Source organism: Ictidomys tridecemlineatus, chromosome 5, assembly GCF_052094955.1.
Source record: "Ictidomys tridecemlineatus isolate mIctTri1 chromosome 5, mIctTri1.hap1, whole genome shotgun sequence".
Classification (NCBI taxonomy): domain Eukaryota; kingdom Metazoa; phylum Chordata; class Mammalia; order Rodentia; family Sciuridae; genus Ictidomys; species Ictidomys tridecemlineatus.
In genome coordinates this window covers 160,635,511-160,651,772 of record NC_135481.1, presented here as the reverse complement: position 1 = coordinate 160,651,772, position 16,262 = coordinate 160,635,511, and the positions used below count along the sequence as shown (strand labels likewise).

The 16,262-nt window shown below is 37.2% G+C and overlaps 1 protein-coding gene across 9 annotated transcripts in view; it reads right to left on the bottom strand.

Moving 5' to 3' along the window:
• Nucleotides 1-16,262, bottom strand: part of Kif16b (kinesin family member 16B) — a 281,133-nt gene that overhangs the window by 64,600 nt on the left and 200,271 nt on the right. For 6 of the 9 annotated variants that reach the window (XR_013439536.1, XM_078051379.1, XM_078051377.1 and 3 more), the window contains one exon: nucleotides 12,458-12,580. The exons of the other annotated variants lie outside the window; for them this stretch is intronic. Coding sequence is in view for 5 of the 6 variants with exons in the window: in XM_078051379.1 (XP_077907505.1) it covers nucleotides 12,458-12,580 (123 nt within the window). In the remaining variant the exon portion in view is untranslated. The remainder of the gene's footprint in view (nucleotides 1-12,457; nucleotides 12,581-16,262) is intronic. 9 annotated transcript variants of the gene reach the window in all.

The following is a 16,262-nucleotide window of genomic DNA, read 5'->3' as shown; positions in this document are numbered from 1 at the left end:
CAGAATCCAATTTATTAATTCTACTAAATCTTTTATGCAGCAACATAACTTTAAATGTGTTTGGAGACACAAAATATATTCAGAATGTATGGATCTCTATGATAACATGCATTAGTGCATTAGGTTTATTAAAATCTCTCAGACAACTGTTGGAAATGGAACTAAGTCTGGTGTGATAAATGAAACCAACATCCCATTAAGCACAGCAATATCCCATAGAGATGACAGCCTGCCATAGATTACTCCCAGTTTTGATCTATCTCCAAGATCACCAAATCTGTCATCAAGGACCAACAGCACCAATGCTGTCTGATTTCCAGTGTGTACACATATCCTATGGATCCGGAGTCTGCTGGTGTCTCTAGTGAAGTCTCCCAGGTTCCTTCTTTCCTTTTAGTTTGGACATTCATGGGACTTAGGATGGACTCTGGACCATTCTTCCTGCCCTTGGAGTGAGAGCACCTCAAAATTCCTTCTGAAGGAGCCCATCAGAAAAAATCTCCACAGTCAGGCAGCCTATGGAGTACCCTGGCCTCCATTGGGAGGTCCAGCACTCCTGCAGACAACCCCTAAGGCAGGCAAGATGCAGTTTCACGAAATGTAAGCTATTTGACTCAGTACAGTTATACCTTGAAAATTCTTTCAGATTCTCTGTGTGATAAGCATTTAAAAAAATGTTCTAGATTCTCAGTCATCACAATGATCTTGTTTTACTGGAACAATTAAGGTCCCCAAGACCAACTCCCTGAGAATCCTTTCAGGACCTTCCCAAATGCTGTTGTTACGACATTCACTCTCCTTTCTTCAAAACCTTTCTATCTCCACTTAATTTCCTTATTTATTTCAACCTGAGAGTCCCTAAGGTTAGCCTCAAACTCTGTTATTTCCTGATATCAACATATCACTTATACTTTTCTGCCCTTAGTGTTCTCATGACCCTAGAAGTTTCTCTCATCTCCACTCAATGAAATCTAGCAATTCCTCTTAAAGAAACAAAAATGTCTATCTTTTTAGTTTGTTCTTAGTTATACATAACCGTATAATGTTTTTTGACATATTATACATATAAAGAGTACAACTCCCCATTCTTTTGGTTGTACATGATGTGGAATTACATTTGTCATGTATTCATATATACATATAAGAAAGTAATGTCTGATTCATTCTACTATCTTTTCCTATTCCCAGTTACCCTCTATAAGCCTACTTGTTCTATGCTGTTTGATTTTTCTGCATGTGATTCTCTTCCCTGAATCAGCTATTCCTTGAATGAAGTAATTATTGATTTTCTCTGTTCCTCAGTATATTGATATATCTAATATGGTCTTTTAAAAAAATTACAAGCATCACATAAATATGTGCTAAATAATAAATGAATAATAGAGACAAGGGAGCTCAAGGTCTCTTTTCAGTAAACAAACATTTTAAAACTATATTTTCTAATTCCTTTTCTCTCTTGAACTATGTGCAGTAGAATGACCTGCATTTTTGTCCTTTTCTGACTTAATCTATAACTGTTTAAAGTTTTTAGCAAGTAGGCATTGGGGGAGATAAGGAAGAGGGCAAAGAATTGTGGAGCAAAGCATTTATCAAATTCCTTTTGTAGAGAACATTGTGTTGATTTAGAAGAAACACTGTGATAAATGATTTGGGGATAAGAATGGGTGCAGATGAGTATGAGGCTCATAAATGACACAACAAGAAACAAAAGGTAGTCTCTAAATTGACTTTAAGAGCATGGATTTTATTAACCTAGACTTTCCTGTTCCAGAGAACCATGGTCCTTTAGGTACACAGCTTGGAAATGAGAGCCAGGCCAAAGGGGCTGGAGCTGAATTCCTCTGCTTAGTAAGGCACAGTTGGGGCTCCCAGAAATATCTAGGAAGGATAAATTAAAAAGCTGGTACTATGGGAGGACACAACTGTCTAATGGGATATTTTAAGTTATTTGCTCAGACATGTGCAATGTATATCCCCTCTCACTCCCCAAGGGAAACTTCAGGAATGTTCACTTATTTTTCTTTCTGGTGAATCCAGAGGAGGGCTGTGCTTTGTTAGCCAGGTAGACACAAAGGAAAAGAGACTGTGACATCAGCCATCCAAGGGTTCTGAAGACAAGGGAATAACTGCCATCTGGATCATTCCACCAGCTGTATAACTAATTGCTGAACTGAGAAGGCATCCTGTCTCTACTGCAGTGGGTCCTACCAGCTAGGAGCATAACCAGTTGCAGAAATTCTGTCTCAGGCAACTCAGGGAAGAGGCTGGTCCCAAAATGGTGTACTGTACAAGCAAAGATGAAGCTAATTGCAACCCTAGATTTCCCCTTTCTGTTGGTAACAGGAGTGGGAAAACAATGGAGCTTGTAGAATAATAAAGCTCTATACAAATAGAAGCCCTAAATAAATAAAAGATTCTTCAGTCATATTGTCCACGAAAATCTAGATTTTCCTTCTGTGCAGACACTTGACAGACATGTATAGAACATGTTTCAGAGCATTGGGCTAGTGAACCTGGTCTGAATCTGTGTGCTATGAAGAAATGAGCTCAATGGCTGAGTACTAAATTAACACCCATATTCTGGACAGCTATGAAGTGGTCCTAAATCAAATAATACTGTGTTACTTTGGCTAAATTACCTTCTATCTGGCCTTTCGAACCCAGCCTTCTGCAATAACCAGAAATAATGACTTCTTCATGCTAGAATTTCAAAGAATTTCAGCATCTTCAAAATAGGAGATAATACTGCTTATTTTTGTACACTTACTTTACAAGGTAGACTGAAGATAAATTTGCCAGAATGTATAAAGGCCCTGAAACTCTGAGAAGATGGAGGCCTTTCAAATTTATGATCATTACTGATAAAGTACTTCTCCCTCTAACACCTCTGTGAAGCAGGTGAGGAGTAGGGGGAATTATTCTACTTTAAAATTGTGAAAAATGGCAAGAATAACAGCCTAAGCGTTTTTCCTTTAAATTATGTAAATACTGAGAAAAAAAGCAATGGATGTAAACTCTCCATCAGTCATCACTGGAGAATGAAATAATGAGAAAAGCTCTGAATCAACACAAACTTGGATCTTGGCTTTATCCCAGTCACTTATTAGCTATGTTACTTTGGCTAAATTACTAGATTCCTTCAGGTCTCAACTTTTTCATCTTTAAAATGGACTCATGAACTTAACCTGCATATGAATCAAAAAAGTATGAAGCAACTAGAAAAGTGCTAGATGCTTGGAAATGGTAACTCCTGGCTCTGAGATCATGTTCCTAAATAAAGATATCAGATTATGCACCATTGAAAGATGAGGGTTCTCATACACATCAACTGCAAAAGGAGGAGTTTCACAAACAATTTTGTGATTTATTTAAAAACATTTTATTCTAGGAAGAGATGTAAAACTTCAAAAATTCTGAAGTCAAGGGAGACAGAATAAACATACTCATATAGAAAACCAAGTGAAATGGAAAATTCAATGTACAGCCATAAGCTAATGACTACTTTCTGTCTGTGCTTGTGACTCAATCTCATTTCTTCTTAGTCATTTCTCTTAGAGGCAGCATTTACTTTGTGAAGATAAACATGAATGTCTAAGTAAAAGCAATATAAAAAATTAGTTAGTTTGGGTGAAAACCAGGGAAGGGAAAAACCATATTCTTCCTCATTTTTCAGTAAAAGACAAAGTACTTAAAGAAATGAGAGGGGTGCTTAATAAACAAAATCTTTTAGATTTTAGAATAAAATGTTATCCCTCAAGTTCTAATGTAAGTTCTTTCGTTTGATTTTTATGTTTAAAAACAGCATGCAGACTAAATATTTGAATCTGGATGGGCCACAGCATCTGCAGCACGCCATTTGTCTCAGCTATGCTAATACACATGCAGGGAGGTAATCTATCAGATTACTAATAAGCACAGATTCAGATGCCAGCACACTACTCTTTCTGAACATTTATATTCTATCAAGTTGGGAATAAATCTTTCTCAAAGATATATGTGTGTACAATTTATCTAATAGACTGGAATGGCTCTTATTTCTGTTCTGCCAAATAAAGAGAAATTTCTCTCACTGTAAATGTGATTACTGCAACTCCCAAACTGCAAATTTCCTGGCCATTTCTTCTTCATGATTCCTGGCAGGTCTATCCACCATCAAATGCTGCAGGTCTGTCAAAGTCTTAACAATAGCCCCTCTTGACAAAGTAACTGTGACTTGGTCAAAATTCAAGATAAAAAGTTAAAACAGGGGGATGAGGCTGTAGTTGCAGTGGTAGAGTGCTTTCTTAGCATGTGTGAGGCACTGGATTTAATTAAAATAAAGGCATACTGTCCATCTGCAACTACAAAAAAAAAAAAGTTAACACACACAAAAATAACAGCCAATCTTACAAAGAGACAAGGATTTGAAAATGGCTACTACATATAGTGAAATACTAAAACATGTCCTCAAATTCTAAAAACAATGCAGAAAGTATTTCTATTTGGAAAGTACATTTAAAAAAAGAAGGGGGCATTTGGGACCTGGATCTACTTAATAGCTGTGTGACCTTAGGTAAGTCACTCATAATTTCCTAATTCATGAAATATAAATAATACTCCCATTTTGGTGCATTTTTCCATATTTGTGGCAATGTCTAGTAAAATGCCTGATGCATAGAATGTGCTTGACAGATGTTAGTTCCTTTCCTTCAGGAGGGGATCCAAACAACTGCACACAGAAATCAGCCAAGAACAAACTCAGCGAGGCTCAGTAAGTAAAAGGTAACATGAAACACAGTGTGCTATTATATTATTTGAGAATATCCAACTGTGCTGTGGAGGATGGATGAAGCTCTTATGAAGGGCCAAATATGGTCACTAAATAAGCATAATGGGGCCAAATATGGTCACTAAATAAGCAAAATTTATAGGACATATCAGAACAGATAAGAAGTGAGCAGGAAGCTTGTGAGACACAACGAAATTCATAAAGTCCACTAAATTAAAGGCTGCTGGTTGTTAACCTACAAGACATATATGGAAGATAGATGAATTTACCAAAAAATGTGATATGATGGAACAGACAAAAATGCTACTCTGAGACAGAAAGGGAGGAAAGTGCTAGGTCATGATATGTCCCCTCTGGTTTGACAGTTGTGTCACTCCTGAATTGACCACCCTTAGTGATAACTATTCTGCCTTATTAATGTTCTACTGGAGAAGTGCAGATAAAAACCAAGGCTGTCCACGGCATGCCACTGGCCAGACGTATCTATACCTTGTCCCCCATGGAGAGAGCACTAAATCTGGGGAACCTGTCTCTGCCATGGCTTCTTGCTCAAAATTCTGGTCCTTGTAAGCAGATATCCCTGGGAAAGGCTGAGGTAGCAAAGAGAGACAGGATAGGTGAACACCGTGTGACCAGGGGTAAGGTAGAATGCTCTGTCGGCCAATCCCTTTTTCCTTGTTCTAAGGGTTTTTAACTGACTTAATAAACCATGAACAGAGATGGCATTTGGTCTGCGAGCCTTTCTGCACTGTGTGGGTGAACTTTTTCACATCCATGGTGGCTGCCAGCTCGAGGTAACTTATTCCATGATGGGGGTCCTGAGGTCTATGGAGAAATAGGGAGCACAAACTGCAACTTCAAGAGAGCTTCTGTCTTTATAAGAATGTCAGCCTTGGTTTCCATGTTTTCCGACTTTTGACAGAAACTTGGCAGTTCTGGATTTTTATGTCAAGTCTCTCATGTTTAAATGCTGACATCTCATGTAAAATTTCAAAAATCTCTCTAGGCCAAATAAAAAATATCTTCTGCCACATTTGTTCCTGCTACCTTAAGTCAATACAGTTCTTCAACTGTGTCATACCCTGGCCCTGTGGTCCTTGTCATGTGATCCTCAATTGCAAAAGTAAAATTCTAATTTGAACTGGCACCCTTCAGATTTGCAATTTACCACAACTCACTTTCAATCCTTTCTGTTCAAGGAGGGCTCAGCAGATGTGAGACCTCTCTTAGCTAAGCATCTCCCAGCTGTAGGGCTGGACAGACTGATTGGAAGGGAGGGCTCACAAATCTAAAGTCACATGACTGAAAGAAAAATGACTGCCACTGACAGGGATTCTCTGTAATTGTCTACAGATGGTCTACACATTTGGCTGGAATACTTCCTGGAGGTCATATTTCCTCACTGTCATTCATTATCCATGTCATCGCTGCTTTTCCCCACTTCTCAGGCCACCAATCAGAGCAAAATGAGGCAGCTCGTGGGGGCAAGAGGAGTCTGCTCCTATGGTGACTTCAGAATCAGATGATTAGGATTAGAGAAGGTTTTGGGTTGGACATTGTGTGTTTGAGGTAAGTTGTGTGTGTGGACCTGTAACCCTTTTGGCCTGAAAGTGGACCAAAGTAACACCAGTCAAAAGAGCTTACCTCAGGCTGAGAAAAGGCAGGGGCCCAAACTTTCCTGATCAACACGAGGAGTGTGAACACATTGTTCTACATGAGATTAGAACATGGGCCTCTATATGCAAGGAGATAGAGAATGTCCAGGTGCCTAGGATAATATGAAAAGGGTGGACAGTGAGCCTAGAGGTGCACCTCTCTGTGAACAAGAGCCAAAACAAAACTAAATTAACTTATGGATGCCGAAGACTGCCCAGAGCGAGGGTGTTTGTGTGCCAGTGAGCTGGAAGGTAAAGCTGAGAAGGTAGAAGGGGAGGCAGGAGAAAGAAAGTTGGGAGGGACCAGCATCCTTGGACCCGACACAGTCCAGAAGCTCCATGCACCCATATTCTCACTACATGACTAAGAGCCAGCCACCACGCCATGAGCAGAGCAATGGGCAATCAGTGACTGATGGTATCCACAGATACACATGGAGCCCAGGAGCTTGCAGGGGGCTGTTCACAAAGGGTACTCAGTCACTTAATCACCCCTGAAGCTCTGAGCAGGCCAAGCCTAGTAAGAACACCAGGCTCACATGAGTCACATTGCTGAGCAATCTGTCCTGGGTGACCATTACCAATCAAGCGCTGTGCAGGCTGGGATTCAGTGCTATGCAATACTGACAAAGGCAGGTTATGCTTCCAGGAGAAGCCTGGTGATAAACACAACAATGACAGGAAGAAACAGGACTGTGAGCTGTGACAGGGTTGCTAAGGGAGCACACTGGGTGATGGATGGAGAATGGGGGACATTACTGCATATGTCACCACTCCAGAAAGGGGATGGGAAGACACTATCTTGTAAAGATCACCTTTTTTATAGAAATAGAAACTCTCAAGAAACAAAATATAAAAATCACACCAGCATTGGCTTATTTCTTTATACTACCATGTTGATGTGTAAATTAAAATGCAAGGAATTTAAAACAATGTCATATTTCTATAACAAATGAGTATGACAACCTCTGTTAACCTTAACTACAGATTTCCCTGGCTGGTGTTTTGTATCATGTTGAAATGTAATTTAAAAATTAAATTTTATCCACTCTAGTCCTAGCTAACTGAAAATGGCAAGAATAATGCATTGTAACTGATTTCATATATCAATCACCAAAAAGTTTAGAAGAGGGAGTTTTAAGATGACAGCTGTCATCAATGAGAGGTATTACTGTGGCAGCTGCAGTTTAGGAAAAACACATATTTTACAGATATATGCTACTGACCAGCAGGTGACATTCAGCAATATTCAGTGCCAAATGTCCTCAGCTCAGAGAAGCCAGACAGGCCCTTCTTCAGCTTCCTGCCTCATCTCTGACACCCGTTGGCAGGAGGTGCGTTTCTTTATGTATATGGGGACAGAGTCCCAGAAGAATGTGCTATTAGGATTTACTGGAAGAGTTAACTCCAAGGAAATAGGAACTGACATGATCTGGGGGGTTCCTAAGCACAGCTCCTCCAGGGTTCAGTAAAATAAAGGGAAGGACAACTTTCTACATCATCAGGAAAGAATATTACAAAAAAAAAACACCAACAAAAGAAAGAATTGCAACAAATTGGGATATAACCATACAGTGGGATGCTCTCCAGATAGAAAAAGAAAAGTGATCACTGTACTAATTGTATGGATGAACCTCTAAAACATCACGTCCAGTGAAAGCAGCTAGATGTAGAAGACTACTACTGTGAAAGGCCACGTTCTGGCAGGCTGGATCAGGTACAGTGAACCTGTAGCTGGAAAGAGTACATCAGTGCTTGCCTGAAGGCTGCATAAGGGTGTTAACTGCAAAGGGGCACGAGAAACTCTAGAGTGCCTGAAATATCCTAAACTTAGATGGGGCAGGTTCCACGGTGTGCACATTTCACTGAACATAAATGATGCTTCAATGAAGTAGATTTACAAAGTTAAATGAGACTGAACAATAGTAACCTATGTACTTATCTATCTAATAGTTAATAAAAGAAAGCTGTTGTTAGTCCACAGAAATAAAGCAAATAAAAAAGACAGTCTTTTTGAATTAAACATGGTTTAATGAAAAGTTTCGTTATTCTCATCTTAAAGATCAGTGACCAGAACCCCCTCAGGACCCATCATGGATGAGAAGATGAGCATTTGTGAATGCCTGTTGTCTTACTGCCCTTCCCTGTGCCTGACCTGGAACATCTCCCTAATAAGCTCATGACTACTTCATTCCACAATGAACAGAACAATGAAAAGTACCAAATTAGAAATTAAAATGAAAATGGCCAACGAAGAAAAAGACTGGTAAATCCTGGGGCTAAGGGATGTAGCTTAGTGATGGAGCACTTGCCTAGCATGTGCAAGGTCCTGGCTTAGATCCTCAGCACCACAAAATAGTCCAATCTAGGAAAGGGTGAACAGAAAAGGATAGGAAGCAGAAGGGATGCAGTGGGCTCAGGGAAAGCTGACAGAAAGAGAACACCAGCAGCCACTCCTCTGCATGCTTCAAGCATTTCACATACATAAACTCACATTCCTCACACCAACCCAGCTGGGAGGGTTTTATTATCCCCATTTTACAGATGAGGCATAGTGAGTCCTCTCTGTTTTATACCAATCTTCTTCCCAGATTCTCTAGGGCCTGCCAATTCAGTGAGTGAAGGCTCATACTGGGTGGGTCCTTGTATGTTCACACAGGGGTTTCTAAGTGAACTGGCAGTGACCACCAGCAAGCCATGCAGTGATCAAGGGTCTCACATCAGCAAGGCACCAGACCCCTGTCCCACTGGTCACAGAAGGCACAGTGGTTCACAGTGGGCACTCAGAACCCCAGACAGCCTTGAAGCTCATTAGGGAAGGGTGATGACAAACATAAACTGACTTTTAAAAAAGAAGCAACAAAGATCGTTCTAAAGTATAAAGTACAATAATATAAAATATCTATGTACATTAACATCAGATTTTCCTTATAAAAGCCTAAAACTGTTGAGTCTATTTTCAAATAATACTTTTTACCTTTCAAATAATACTTTTTCTAAATGCCATTAACTCAACAAGAAAGAATTACTTGAATCCAAAATATCACCCATAATGAGACTGTCTATTCTAGAAAACATGTTCTATACATGGTATATCTAAATAATGGATGGAAAAAGTTTGCAAACATTTTTTTAAATAAAAAACAGTTAAAATGATTTTAACATAAGATATTAACAGTAAAAATTTATGAAAAAAATACTTATACAGTTATTTCTTCAAAACTGTTTATAGTATTTCATAGTGCTTCTTATATGGAGGTACAAAACTGCATGTCCACAGAACCACTAGAATCTCAACGAAGGATGTCTAAAGTTTCAGTAACAGGTGCAAGACAGCTGCAGTTCTATTTCAATAATGACAATGGATGAATTGATTATCTGTGGATTTTCTTTTATGCTTTCTTCAATTTTAAGTTCAGAATGCTAAGGGAGAATAAGATACTCCCCCCACCAAAAAAAAAAAAAAAAAAACCAAAACTTCAGACATAATTGCACATCAAAAGTCACTAAGGGGATAGCAAGTGTTAAATCTTACACATTCTCTAAACTTTTTTGTTTCTATTAAATTTTAATAACAAATATTTATACAGCACTTAGTAGGTAGGCACTATTTCAAGTACTTTCATATGTAAGATTACATACTCCCCACTCACCCCAGCCTAGTGGGTTTTACTGTTCCCATTTAACAGATGAAGCAAAGCTAGGTTAAATGACTTGTTGAGATTACCTGGAGGATAAAAGGCAGGATACTGGCACACCCAACCATTCTAACAGCTGCACTTTGCCCGAAGCAAGTCTGCACTTGCTCTGGGGAGGGATAGTGTATTCACGTGTTTGTTTCTAATAACTAAACCCTGATACCTCAGTGACAGGCTGTCCCCAAGAGAGTGAAGGCTCTGCTCAAGTGCATGTGTAGACATTAGGAGACCAGCCCCACTGGGAGAACTAGAAATTCTCCGGGCTAATGCTAACAGTCCAGCCTTCATGCCAATGATTATAATACCTAGGATGTGTACAAAAGGAAGTAGAAGGATAGCATACTTTCAGAACTGGCTTTGGTAAGTTCAAGAAAGCAGAACTCTTTGGATTTGGATTTTATGTATTTTAAAGTATAAGCCTAGACTCTGAAAGGCCCCATATGGTTTTCTGTATTTGGTTTCTCTAACTTGCTTTGACAATAGCATCATCACAATTTTGGCCAGATTTGCACACCACCTGTGATAGTATTTACTCCTAATATTTATTTAAATCAACTCAGTTTTTTTAAACATATATTAGTATTCAAGTTATATACATGAGGTCAATCTAATAGTTATATTTTGTCCAGTAGAGCAACATAAATATGCGTGTCAACTAAAATTCTTACATATTTTCATAGGTATTAGTTCTATGTTTTGGACAATTCTATAATTCTGGGATGGTGAAAGCCAGTCTTTATCCCCAATCCAAAAATCTGGAAATAATACAAACACCCTCAAAAACTGTCTGTCTATTAAAATTTAAATATATAAAACTGTCATTATATATGAAATATATATTCATATATATACATATATACATCATCACATATAAGTACAAATGGAACTCCACATAGATATACACATATAGAAAGGTTGAGAACAAATGTAAAGGAACTGTGTAGAAATGAGGCATTTATTAGGTTAGGGACAATAAAAAGTAATGGACCAAGAACATGGCATAATATTTGTGGTTTCTCAAATAAAAACCCACAACATTAGATCAATAAAGCTAAAAAAATTACACAGGCATCATGCCTTCTCAACAAAAATCTTGAATATATAAATTACTGTCCAGTTGCATTTTTTTAAAAAGGAAAACTCAGTTTGTGGAAATACATATCTAAAAACCTGATTAATAAGAGGTTATACTGTTTCTTCAGATGCCTACCTAAAGGGAGGGATCCCCCAGAGCCCAGGGGCTCCTGAAGTCCATCAGGAAATGGGGGAGTGAGAAGGGGCTGACTCAGGATCCCTCCTCCCTCCCTGTCAGAAGCTCCAGGATTATCAGCTTTACAATCCTTCCTTAGGATATTCTCTAAAGAAAGGTAAGATATGACTGGAGACCACTAGTGCTGTCCGGTTTCCTCATTTTATCCATGGGAAAACTGAGTCTCAGTGGGGTAAAAAGACTGAGGGTCACTCGGCAAACAGTGGCAGACTCAGGCTCTACAGAACTTGGTGACCAGATTCCGAGTCTGCTGTTTACCTGAACAAAACTACCTCCAAGGACATCCTTATGTATCCATATATCAGTGACCCTAGGGGACTTCATTATATTGATACCTTTGTTTATCCTTGAAAATGAAGAAGTGTGATTTATCTTTAATTCACTGAGGAGGGGATGGTAGCCAGCAACAATTAATGAAGTGTTATGAGTCAATGGAAATAAATTAGAAATAAGATGAAGTCATTATTTTGGAAAGCATGATGTAAGGAAACAGGCACATCTCTTCTTTAAAAATATAAATCAAAGCACACCTGAGATAGATTGGGAACACCTCTTAATTAAAATCAGGAAACAACAATAAAAATAGGAGCAGTAATAATGACAATAGCTATAATTTGTGGTTTATTATGTACCAGTCAACAGACCCAACATTTTACATGTACTGATAGCCCTATAATATAAATATTATTATTCCTATAATAAGCCCATGGGTAGTGTGACTGTCCTGGTTTGCCCAGAACTGTGGAGTCTCTTAGAGTATAGAACTTTCAGGGCTGATACCAGGGAAGTCCTGGGTACCCTGGAATGGGCGATCGTCCTACTTATGAGACAGGTAGGAGGCAGAAACTCCCTTGTTTATGTGATGCCCCACTGATATGACGTTCTATAGGAAACCTTACCTCCTTATGCCACAATCTATAGAGTTTCTCAGACTGGTTTAAAGGGTGTGACTAATATCTTACAAAACAAGATATTTACATGAGCTTCATTTTACATAAAAGACAGAGAAAGCATTGTACAGCTTCCGACCTCCATTCCTCCAGAAGAGTAGAGAAGAGACACTTACCTTGACCTCAAACTCAAAGTGCTCATCCTTTCCTTGCCCACAGAGGACATAGCGTGGAATACTAATCTTAATTGGGTCCTTGAGGTCATCTGGATTTGCTCCCAAAGAGCGGGAAACCATTCGCTATCAAAGAAACATCAGATAGAGAGAACAAAGAGAAACCAACATCACTCTGCTGCAAATACCCTGCTTGGGCAGGAGGGAGAAAATGTGTTTCAAGTAGAGAAAAGAGCATCAAACCAGTAGTTTATTTAGAAAAGGGATGGTTTCCTTTGAAAGAGAAATGCAAAGCCTCTCTTGTAACAAAAGACCATTTTTTTAGGTATACCATTCCAAGAAGTTAGGGCAAAAGCACTTCAAAATGTTGTTTGTCTTTGAAGTTACTTCCAATTTATAAGAACAAGTGAAAACAGGAACAGATTATATATCCCGACTTAAAAAAAAAATCAGTATACACCAGATTCTTTTCTAAAAAGTTTTGATTATCTGACAAACTTTTTTTCATTACCAAACTGCTGTATTTAAAGCCTCAAAAGCTGGAGATTTTATTCAAATTTATTTTATCTTTAACTTCTTGCCATTTTTATAAGGTACTGCAGTGTGGAAAGCTTTTAAAACACAATGAAAATAAACCCCAAGTATTTTCTTTAGGCTTCATTTGATAAATAACTGACTTGGCTTTGACAAAATGTTATTTTTTTTAAATTTTAAATTGGTCTTTTTAAAACTGTTTTTTAACCTAAATTTTATTATATTTTAAATTGCTGCACTATAGTTATACATAAAGGTAAAATCCATTGTGATATGTTCTTACATAGACAGGGCATCAACTGATTAATTTCATTCTGCTGTGCCTTCTCTTTCTCATCCCTCCTCCCCCTTCCCTTCTTTCTTCTTCCTCTACTACACTGTTCTCCCTTCTATTTTTATGATATATCCCCTTTTTTGTTAATTCCTTACTTATCTCTAGTTTCCACATATAAGAAAAAATACTCAAATCTTGACTTCTGAATCTTGGCTTATTTCATTCAGCATGATGTTCTTTAGTTCCAATCATTTACCAGTAAGTGACATAATTTCATTTTTCATTATGAATGAGAAAAACTCCATTGTGCACATATACCACATTTTCTTTATCCAATTATCTATTTAAGAAAACTTAGTTTGATTTCATAAATTACTTACTATAGATTGTGCTGATACAAACATTCATATTCAGGCATCATAATAACCTGCTGATGTTAATTCTTTTGAATAAATACAAAGGAGAGCAATAGCTGGATCATATAGTGAGTCAATTCCTAGTCTTTTGAAGAATCTCCACACAGCTTTCCAAAGTAGATGTAGTAATTTGCAATCCCACCAACAATACATAAGTGAACCTTTTGCCCCACATCCTCACCAGAATTAATTATTTATACTTCTGATGACAGCCATTCTACCTGAAATGAGATGGAACCTCTGTATTTTCGATTTGCATTTCCCTGATTGCTAAGGATGTTGAACATTTATCATATATTTATTGGCCATTTGCATTTCTTCTTCTGAGAAATATCTGTTTAGTTCATTTGCCCATTTTTTGATTGTTTTTAATGTTGATTTCTATTTACATATATATTTTGGATGTTAATCTTTTTTTGGGAAAGTAGCTGGCAAAGATTTTTCTTCCATCTGAGAGGCTCTTTCAGAAATTTTAAAAATTTGAAGCCATCTCACTTATTGATTCTTGATTTCATAAGCATTAGAATTCTTATTAAGGAAGTTGGTCCCTGTGCCACTATGTTGATTGTTGACCCTATGTTTTCTTATACAGATGCTGTGTTTCTGGTATAACTCATAGGTATTTGATCCACTTTGATTTTTGAGCAGGGTGAGAGACAGAGATCTAGTTTCATTTTTCCACATATGGATATCCAGTTTTCTCCACACCAATCGTTAAAAATGCTATTTTTTTCTCCAATGTATGTTTTTGGCACCTTTCCCAAGGATCAGATGACTATACTTATGTGTAATTGTCTGTGTGTCTTTTATTCTATTGCACTGTTCTTTTTGTCTGTTTTGATGTCAACACCATGATATTTTTATAACTATAGTTCTATGCTATAATTTGAGGATCAGGTATTGTGATGTTCCAGTCTAACTCTTAGTGCTCAGAATTGCTTAAGCTGTTCTGGGTCTTTTATTCTTCCATATGAATTTTAGAATTATTTTTCCAGTTCCATGAAGAATGTTACTGCTATTTTTATGAAGACTGCATTGAATCTGTAAACTGCTTTTGGTAATATAGCCATTTTCACAACATTAATTCTGCCTATTGGAGAAATGGTAGGTATTTCCATCTTCTAATGTCTTCTTCAATTTCTTTCTTCAGCATTCTATAATATTCATTGTAGAGATCTTTTACCTCCTTGGTTAGATTTATTCCCAAGTATGTGTATGTGTATATATATATGTATGTATGTATATATTCATTCACTCACTCATTCATTGAGGCTATTGTGAATGGAACTCTAGTGAAAGCAGCCTATTAAAATGCCTCACAGTCAACAGTGGGAGAAAGATTAAATATAGGAAACATAAAAAAGCAAATAAATAAAATGCCCCCCAAATGTGTAACTCCTCAACAACTGAATCCTTAAATATCAAAGGGGAAGAAATGTCAAAGAATTCAAACTGTTGATGGTTAAAATGATCAAGGGAGTACAAGAAAATATAAGAAGTGAACTAACAGAAAATACAGGAAGTAGAAGATCATTCCAAAAAGAAATAGATATTATGAAAAAGAACTAGATATCCTGGAAATAAAAGAATCAATCAATAAAAATAAACTTCAATGGAAAGTATCACATTAGACCATGGAAAAGACAGATTTTTTTTAGACCTTAATGTCAAGGTATGCAATCTTAAAAATCAAGTAAGCAATAAAAATAAGAAACCATGACCAGAATACTCAGGAAATATGGGACAACATGAAGAGACTGAATCTCAGGATCACTGGCATCGAGGAAGGAAGTGAGAAATAAACTAAGAGCATGCATAATTTTTCAGTGAAATAATATCAGAAAAATTTTTAAACCTTGTGAATGAGATAGACATCCAAACTCATGATATATTAAGAATCTCAAATGACAAGATCAAAAAATCTTCTCCAAAATACGTTATAATTAAAATATCTAATATACAAAACAAGGATAGAATTTTAAGAGCTGCAAGAGAAAAAAATGGCAGGTCACATTCACAGGCAAAGCAATATGAGTCATTCATTGCTAACCTCTTAGCCCAGGATTTAAGAGGCAGGAAGATTTGGAATAATATATACCAAGCTCTGAAAGATTGCCAACCAATATTGCTTTATCCAGCAAAGATATCCTTCAGAATTGAAAATGAAATAGAAAACTCCCTTGACAAATTGTTTTGTTTAACAAATACATGTTTAACCATCTACTTTTTTATGTATATAATTTTTTCTTTTAATTTCTTTATTGGTTGATATTAGTATAACATTAGGATTCATTTTGACATAATCATAAATACATGGAATATAATTTGCTCCAATTCAGTCCTCAGTACTTACCCTTATCCTCCCCTTCCTCTCTCCTACTATTCCTTTCCTCTGCTTGACTGACATTCTGCAATTTACTTAATTTTTTATAAAAATTAGTGTCTTGTGGATATGCATAATGGTAAGATTCACTATAGTATATTCATATAAGTACATAGGAAAGTTAGGTCAGATTCATTGTGTAGTATTTTCCCTTATCCCATCTCTCCTACCTTTCCCTCAATCCCATTTTTCAATTCCTGT